An 8,722-nucleotide genomic window follows, 5' to 3' on the forward strand; every position below is an offset into this window, starting at 1 on the left:
TCTGCATGCTGCAGCTTCCAATTCCTGTCCCTCAGGTGGCCACTAGAGGGCAGGAGCGGGGCCGTCAGATGTGGTGGAGGTATTGAGGGACTGGTGTCAGGGAACTAAATGACAGAAACATGAAGACTGAGTTCAGAGGAGACCCCCGCCCCACTTCAGCCGGGACCAGGCAGAAATGGCTAAATGCTTTCTTTCCTTCTCTCCTTCTTCCTCGTTTCTCTCCCTCCCTTCCTTTCTTACTTCTTCCTGCCACAACTTCCAAATTCTGCCCTGTGCATTGCTGTCCCCCTGCACTCTGGTCCTCCTGCCCTGCCTCCTCATCACCTCACCTGCATCCTCCTCCTCCTCCTCCCTGGTTCTCTCCTGCAGGAACCTGAGCTCAGCTGATGCCGGCCGCCAGACTATGAGGAACTACTCTGGCCTCATTGACTCCCTCATGGCATATGTCCAGAACTGTGTGGCTGCCAGCCGCTGTGATGACAAGGTAAGGATGCGGGACCCCGGTGACACGTCTATCTCCAACCCCGTTGTCTCTGCCCATAGCTGCAAAGCCCTGAGCCACACACTTGAGTCGGGCACTCTCCTTGTCCTGACATTTCTCTCTCTGAGGACCCATGAGCCAGGGTCCTCACTTGCCAGATGCTTGTGGAATCTGTCTCGGTGACGGGACAGTGGAGGGGACAACTAGAACATGCAAGCACTCCTTGCTGAAGCTCATGGGCCACACTGAAAGTGCTCCCGGGACCCCCAAGTCGTTTCCAAGATGAAACTCCTTCCAGTACCTTCAGAAAAGCCATTGGCAAGCCACCCTCCTGCCTTCTCTAGACTTCTGGATGCAGCAACATGGGAAAATTGAAAGGGCCATTCCTGGAGAAAAGATAAACTGGAGGCTAGGACACTTCTACAATAGCCAGGCAGCGGCTCAGGATACGTGAGGTCTAGTCCCCACACCCAGGTCACCAGGAGGATCAATGACAGGAAGTTTTCCTCTTGCTACCTTCACTGGAAGGGATAACGAGGCCTCTAAGAACAGCCTTGTCATTAAGCTACAGGAGACAGGGATTATTTTTTTCTCCTTCCTGCTCTGTGTTCATCTCCTACACCTGAACAGCCCTAACCAATAGAAGTTAGATTCACCCTGACCCCAAAAGGGACCCAAGTGCTGCTCAGAGGGTAAATCTGAGCCCTAGCCTGAGGGCTCACAAAAAGCAGATGCAGCTATGGACCCAAATGCTTCTGTGTGGTCCTGAGTCCCAGGTCCCGTGGTTGCTACGCGTGTCACATCTTTGGTGTTGGAGGCTGAGGGGTGACCGCGGGAAGAGGGGACAGGAAAGACAGCAGTGGCTGGACTGCTTCTGAAGGAAGTTGCTTTAGAAGGGAAAATGCTTTTAGTCTTCTGGTCCACACGTGGTCTGTAGCGATGGCAATGGTCACCTGTGTGCTGTGTGCGCTGTGTGTAAGGCCCCTTGGTTGGTATTCATCCCTCAGCAACCACAGACATCGCTCCAAATTCCCATGCACACCCAAACCCACAGACTCAAGCCCTCCTATAAAATAGGTATTGGAATATAACCTATACACATTCCTTTGTGTACTTCCAATCACCCATGTGTTATTTATGAAACCTAGTACGTACAGACGCCAAATAAATGGTTATTAATAATGCCAAGAAAGAAATATGTGCTCAGGAATACATACATATATACATACACACACATACATATATATGTACATATATTTTTTTAAAAAAATAATTTCAACTTGTGGTTGATTCATTCTGTGGGTATAGAACTGTGGACCCCACTGGACAAGTGAAGTGGACAAACGTCCATTTTACAGCTGAGGAAACTGAGGCCCTATAAGGGCCAGTCATCCTACGGGTTCAAACAGCCAGGGAGTGACAGAGGCAGGGATCACGACTAGTTCCCAAGCTGTGCCTGAGAGATCTTTCCAGGCTGCCTGTGGCGCAGGCCACTATGAATGCTCGGGGTCGGTGGCAGGCCTAGAAGCCTTGGGACTGGACAGAACTCAGGTGCTGTCTGCTTGCTTGCAGTCTGTGGAGAACTGCATGTGCATCCTGCATAACCTCTCGTACCGCCTGGATGCCGAGGTGCCCACCCGGTACCGCCAGCTGGAGTACAATGCCCGCAATGCCTACACGGAGAAGTCCTCCACCGGCTGCTTCAGCAACAGGAGCGACAAGATGATGGTGAGCGGCGGCTACTGCAGAGCCAGGGCCTGCTCCCCGCACACCCACAAGGTCTACTTCCCCCTCTTCTGTTGGAGATCCTCCCAAAAAAAGCCCTTGAGGATAAGCCCCAGTCAAAGCCATGTCCTTGGAAGCACGCCACAGCCCTGCCTCCTAGAATGCACAGGGGACCCTTGTGGGCTGCAGGAGCCCGTCCCTCCCAAGGGCTCAAGCGGAGGCAGACCCCTTTCTGCAGACCTCCTTTCCTCTTACTATGTAGCGTGGAAATCGCTCTTGCCTTTCCCTGATTGCTCAGCACTCTTACCATCTCGGGCAAGGCTTCCCACCACCTCCTGAGCCTCCTAAGAAAGATGCTACAGACCAGCCTGCAGATCCCAAAGTAGCTAAAATTCTCAGCATCTTGCTGCCAAACCTTAGTGTGGCCTTTCACACTCTGAGGCTCGGGAATGAAGCTGCTCTGGAGCTCACTTCCTGCGATGCTCCCCAGAGGCCGTCTAGAGAACCATGGTCCGTTCCCTCGCATTTGGGGGGGGGTTCTGGAATGCGCAGAGGAAAGGGGTGCCCGGAGCAGTTCTTCCCCAGGGAATCCCCAACCTGAAACCGCGGTGTCACCAGACCCCTCACTGACCTGCTGTCTGTCTTCAGAACAATAACTGCGACTGCCCCCTGCCTGAGGAGGAGAGCAACCCCAAGGGCAGCAGCTGGCTGTACCACTCAGATGCCATCCGCACCTACCTGAACCTCATGAGCAAGAGCAAGAAAGACGCGACCCTGGAGGCCTGTGCTGGAGCCCTGCAGAACCTGACGGCCAGCAAGGGGCTGGTGAGGATGCTCTCCCATTTCTCCAGCCTGCTCCCTGCACTTACTTCAGCCTATCTATCCTTTCCCTGCCTGAGACTCTCAGACACACCCAGCTCTGAGTAAAACTTCAGGCTGCAGACGTGAGCAGTGACAGGGTCAGATGCACCTCTGCCCCCTGAGAACTCCTGGGTAGTGCCCACACTAGAATCTCCTGTCCTATGGCGCTGACCACTTGGGCTCAGCAGGCAGTGGGGGACAGGGATGAGGAGCTCGATTAGCAAGAGAAATCCCCGTCTGATGAACTGACGGATAAATAGAGTCTGAGACATGGGCAGACTCAGGGAGAGCTGTGACGGAGTCAGACTCGAGGTTTAAGATAATGATGGCGTAGGGTAAAGCCATTGGATACTAGTGGATGGCTAGCTGTGGTTCCCCAGATACGCTTAGAGTAAAAGAGACTTGAGGAACGGCGGAGGGATACAGCTTCCCTGGTTCTTAGAGGAGGAGTCTGGGCCTAGATTAGGTCACGCCAGGGTGTTGCTTTGCGACCCAGATAAGCAGTTCTATCTCCATGTTGACCCAGACCCCTCTCTGAGCCATCTTGGTCTCAGGAAAGCCTCAGTAAATGTGGATTGGATTCTGTAGAGGTTGGGGGATTTGAAGGTCACCAGGCTTTTTGTAATTGCCACATATCCGTGGCCATGAGGTTTCATGTAAACAGATACTGCCGAGAAGGGGGGGGGGTGTGACAGAAGAATGAGGCCCTGAAGGAGAATGGGACATTGACAGCCTAGACACCAGTCCTGGGTCACCACAGGTGACAGAAATGGCACTTTCCCTGCCAACCCGCCAGAGCTTCAGGTTGACCAGGCCCGGGGACCAGGAGGGGCAGGTGAAGCCTGGCTGTTCCAACTGCACTCACTCAGTCTGAGCGATTTTGTCTCCTCCCAACTTTAAGGTGAAGGAGAAAAAGCTCAGGATTTCTTTGCTTGGGGTTATCTGTTCCTCTCCTAACCGTGGTTCCCTGAGGCCACAAGCAAGCTCCTCCCCGGGTCTCCTCTCTTAGATGTCCAGTGGTATGAGCCAGTTGATTGGGCTAAAGGAAAAGGGCCTGCCACAAATCGCCCGCCTCCTGCAATCTGGCAATTCGGATGTGGTGCGGTCCGGGGCCTCTCTGCTGAGCAACATGTCTCGCCACCCCGTGCTGCACAGAGTGATGGGTAAGACACCTGTCCACTCCTCCTTCCACATAGGCCACACAGGCCCGCACTTTCTAGAACTTTCTAGAAGGTCATCCTCAAACTATCCCATAGTGTAAGTATCCATGGTGGAATTTGGCCCAAGAAAGGTGTGGGAATAGGAAGGGATTGTCACTTGATGGGTGAGTCTACAGAAATCCATGGGTCCTATGGGTCCTTGCTCACCACCTCCCAGAGGACTATGGGTACTGAGGCCCTCGAAGGCACCCCTCTGCCTTTCCACGGCAATGCTGACCCCATTCCTCAACTCCTTCATCTCTAGGAAACCAGGTGTTCCCAGAGGTAACCCGGCTCCTCACCAGCCACAGCGGCAACACCAGCAACTCTGAAGATATCTTGTCCTCAGCCTGCTACACCGTGAGGAACGTGATGACCTCGCAGCCTCAGATGGCCAAGCAGTACTTCTCCAACAGCATGCTCAACAATGTCTTCAACCTGTGCCGTAACAGGTGGGGACAGACACAGTAGCGCGTGCCCGGGGAGGCAGGGCACAGGATGAGGAAGAAGTTCTAGCAGTTGAGCGCTGAGGGCTGCCACGCTGGCCCCCAAGCCCTAGGAATGCATAGAGGGCACAGAGCAGTACACTTCTTATCTGGGGGACATGGGCTGGCTATCCAAGGTTCAGCAGGAGACATAGGGCGGTAAGACCCCATTGTATGAGAACTCTTTCCTGTTCCGCAGGACTGTCTTCATCCAGGGCTAGGGAACTAACCTCTAGGGTGCCTCCGGATGGGCCGGGGTGTGAGATGAGCCTACTGTATAAAGCCCAGGCCCACTACCCTATCAGGGTTCCTCTTTCATGCACTCAGGGCCTCCCACATCACATCGCTGGACCCTAAGGGGTTGGAAAGGGGAGGGGTGTCTCTGTGCCGTAGGCGCCCTTACCTCACAAACCCACCTCCCCCTGCACAGTGCCTCACCTAAGGCTGCCGAGGCTGCCCGGCTACTCCTGTCTGACATGTGGGCCAGCAAGGAGCTGCAAGGCGTCCTCAGGCAGGTAAGAGCATTTCCGGCGGCCATCCTGACTAGACCCTTCCCACGCTTACCCTGTACTGAAGTCCCAGCAGACTGGGAAGGGAGGGAAAGGTTCCTGCACCCGCAAAGCAAGGTGATACCAACTCAGGAGGAGTCAGAGCAGATTTGAGTGCGAGCAGGGCTCTGACCAGATCTACCATGTGACTGTGGGGGGCAGGCGGGGGGGGGGAACCTGAGAGAAACCCATGTAAGAGCGCTTAGAGCAGGTTCCCAGTGTGTGGGTTGTGGCCCTTTTGAGGGTCAAACCACCCTTTCACAGGGGTCTCCTAAGGCCGGCCTGCATATTAGATATTTACATTCCGATTCATAACAGTAGCAGAATTATAGTTATTAAGTAGCAGCAGAAATAATCTTATGGTTGGGGGGAGGCTTACCACAACGTATTAAAGGGTTGCAGCATTGGGAAGGTTGAGAACCCCTGGCTTAGTGGCAAGAAGGTTGGGCAAAGGGCACACCAGCCATTTGGGAACACAGTATGTCTTAGAAAGGTTCAGGGCTCAGTAACAGAAGCTGTTCAGTTCCAACGCAAGAGTCTGCACGTGTGCCTTTGGTACTGGAGAGCCACTAGGCCTGTCCTCACTGACTGCGACCCAGAAAAGCCAGATGCGGAGGCATAAACCTATAGTCCTCGCTCTTGGGAAGCAAAGGTTGGAGATTCAGGGATTTAAAGCCACCCTTGGTGTCTTAGTGTTGCTAATAATACAATGAAATACCATGACCAAAAGGCAAGTTGGAGGGAAATCTGGTACAGGGCAGGAACCTGGAGGCAAGAGCTGATGCAGAGGCCGTGGAGGGGTGCTGCTTCCTAGCTTGTATCCCCATGACTTGCTCAGACTGCTTTCTTATAAAACCCAGAACCACCAGCTCAGGGGTGGTCACACCCATAATGGGCTGCGCCCTCCCCCATTGACCACTAATTCAAAAAATGCCTTACAGCCAAATCTTATGGAGGTTTCTCAATCGAGGTCCCCTCCTTTCAGAGAACTCCAGCTTGCGTCAAGTTGACATATGTCTAGCCAGAATACCTGGCTGTGTAGAGAGGGTTCCGTGTGAGAGAGATCCTTTCTCATAAATAAACTCTCATTCCTTGCTTGGTTTCTGCAAACACAAATAGGAAACTCGAACGTGTAAGAGGATTTCCGAACGCAATTCACTAGCGCACTGATGTTCACGGCAGTGTTTTTAAATCAGGTCCGTTGCAGCCGGGGCATGAGCTCTGTAGTGGGCACGGCGTGTCCACGGTCTGGATAAATGCAAGGGTGATACAGAAAAGTGGCTCCTGATCAGGCATCAGGCCCCACACTGCTTGCCCCATGATGGATCATGTGTGTGTTTCTCCTCTTGCAGCAAGGCTTTGATAGGAACATGCTGGGATCCATAGCTGGGGCCAACAGCCTCAGAAACTTCACCTCCCGGTTCTAAGAAGAGGCTGCCCAAGCAAGTTCAGCTTGCAGGTGAGAATCGGCCTGCCCCACGGCAAGGGATGTCTCCCGTTCCACCGTGACTGCCACTCAGCCAGGCTGGGCCTGTGTGCTCTAGGAAGATGATGCATCATTTGACTGAGCAGGCAGCTGGGCTCTGACTCACAGGGCAGAGAGGACAGCCATGGTGACTCCTAGCTGTCCCAACACAGGACATTGGGGATCTGTAATGCTTTTATCAACCCTGGAAGGGCCAGGGGTCTGTGTATCACTACTGAGTATAATGATGTAGGCCACCCCCTGAACAACACAGGCGGTGCCTCTCACAGGTGTGGTATATAACAAGGAAGCCATACCCTGTCGTTCCGGGTTTGGTCAGCCATAGCTTACTCTCCATCCTTATTTTTTTTTTTTATTCTCCTATTATTATTTTTTGTGTGTACGAGCATCTTGTCTACGTGTATGTCTGTGCCCAAGGAAGACACAGTAGTGCATCAGGTCCTCTGGAACCAGAGTTACAGACAGTTGTGAGCCACCACATGGGTGCTGGGAAATCAAACCCTCATCCTCTGAAAGAGCAGCCAATGCTCTTAACCACTGAGCCATCTCTCCATCCCTCCATCCTTCTTAAAACCCATTCTGCACATACTTAGTGTGGACAAGCTTTGTCTCCAGTTGATGATGCTAGAGACCAGAAGAAACTCAAACCCAACACTCTGTCAAAGTTTTGTGAGCTGGACGTTCTCTGAAATCACCTGGAATGCTCTGGCCTTCCATCTTGTCAATTCTGACCTGGTAGCCCTCAAGTAGCCATAACATGGGGTGCAGGAAGATGTATTTTAAGTGGGTACCCAAAGGGTTTCTCATACAGATAAGTCAAGAACCCACAGCTGAACATTGAAGCAGACACCCGTGGGAAGGTGTGGTGGGAAGCAGTGTACAGCGTGGGTCAGACTTGGCAGTGTCCCGCTACATGTAACTCTGCATGTTGTGGTTGCTGGGGATTTCACCTAGGACCTCACATGTTCTAGGCAAATACTCTACCACTGGCTAACCTCAACCCTTATATTTTATATGCTTTATCTTGAGAGAGGGCCTTCCTAAATCTCCCAGGCTAGGCTTGGACTTGCTCTGTAGCCTAGGTTGGCCTGGAATGTGTGATCCTGATGCCTTAAACCACATAACTGATGTTGCAGGCATACACGGCCACGCCCACCTTTCGATGTACCCTAACTTGACAGTTTCTCTTTCTAGAAAGACACGGCCCAGCTCAGAAGACCTCAGGCCTTGAGGATGGGTCACCTACTTCATCCTGTGCAGTGTTTGCAGATGCTCAGATGCAACCAGGAGCAACCTGAAAATTGTGGATGATGGAAATAATTCTCCATTCTTTTTTTTTTTTTTTTTTTTTTTTTTTCCTTAGGGGAACTGGGAGGCAAGAGGGTTTGGGAGGTTGGGTGGGGGAACTTTCTTGAGTTAAAGGGGCTTACATCTGATGTCAATACTTTCTTCTCTGAGAAACAGTATATATATATAATGTGTATAATGTAAGTATGTGCGTACGTGTGTATGTGCGTGTGTATGCGCACGCGCACATGCACACACGTGTGTGTGTGTGTGTGTGTGTGTGTCTGTGTGTGTGTGTCTGTGTGTGTATGCCTAACAACATAACCAACAACTGCAACAGGCTAGGTATGCTGATTCTTTGAAGCTCACAGGCAGCACAGAGGACTCGCCATGTCTCCCTTATAGACAAGAGCCGGGTGCGTTTTTGGCTCGTTGGAAGTATAGTATGTCCAGACAGGGGTCCTTGCCAGTCAAGCCTCAGAGAATTCAGCAGCCTTCCTCTGCCAGTTCCAAAACAGCAGGAGAAGGGACAGTAGCCAAGGCTGGGGATAATGTTTCCTCTTAAGAGGCAGATGGGAGCTCCGGCAGACACAGGATGGTGTCACTTGCCTAGCTAGAGAATAGGATCAGAGGCAGGCTCGCCATCCTTT

The 8,722-nt window shown here is 52.3% G+C and overlaps 1 protein-coding gene across 1 annotated transcript in view; it reads left to right on the plus strand.

Annotated features, from left to right (window-relative positions):
* Positions 1 to 8,276, plus strand: part of Pkp1 (plakophilin 1) — a 41,285-nt gene extending 33,009 nt beyond the window's left edge. The window contains exons 7-14 of the mRNA XM_051183196.1: positions 370 to 484; positions 2,054 to 2,209; positions 2,855 to 3,031; positions 4,077 to 4,230; positions 4,532 to 4,718; positions 5,182 to 5,266; positions 6,652 to 6,758; positions 7,980 to 8,276. Coding sequence (XP_051039153.1) covers positions 370 to 484; positions 2,054 to 2,209; positions 2,855 to 3,031; positions 4,077 to 4,230; positions 4,532 to 4,718; positions 5,182 to 5,266; positions 6,652 to 6,726 — 949 coding nt within the window. The 3' untranslated portion in view covers positions 6,727 to 6,758; positions 7,980 to 8,276. The remainder of the gene's footprint in view (positions 1 to 369; positions 485 to 2,053; positions 2,210 to 2,854; positions 3,032 to 4,076; positions 4,231 to 4,531; positions 4,719 to 5,181; positions 5,267 to 6,651; positions 6,759 to 7,979) is intronic.
* The last annotated feature ends 446 nt before the right edge of the window (positions 8,277 to 8,722 follow it).

Source organism: Phodopus roborovskii, unplaced genomic scaffold (assembly GCF_943737965.1).
Source record: "Phodopus roborovskii unplaced genomic scaffold, PHOROB, whole genome shotgun sequence".
Classification (NCBI taxonomy): domain Eukaryota; kingdom Metazoa; phylum Chordata; class Mammalia; order Rodentia; family Cricetidae; genus Phodopus; species Phodopus roborovskii.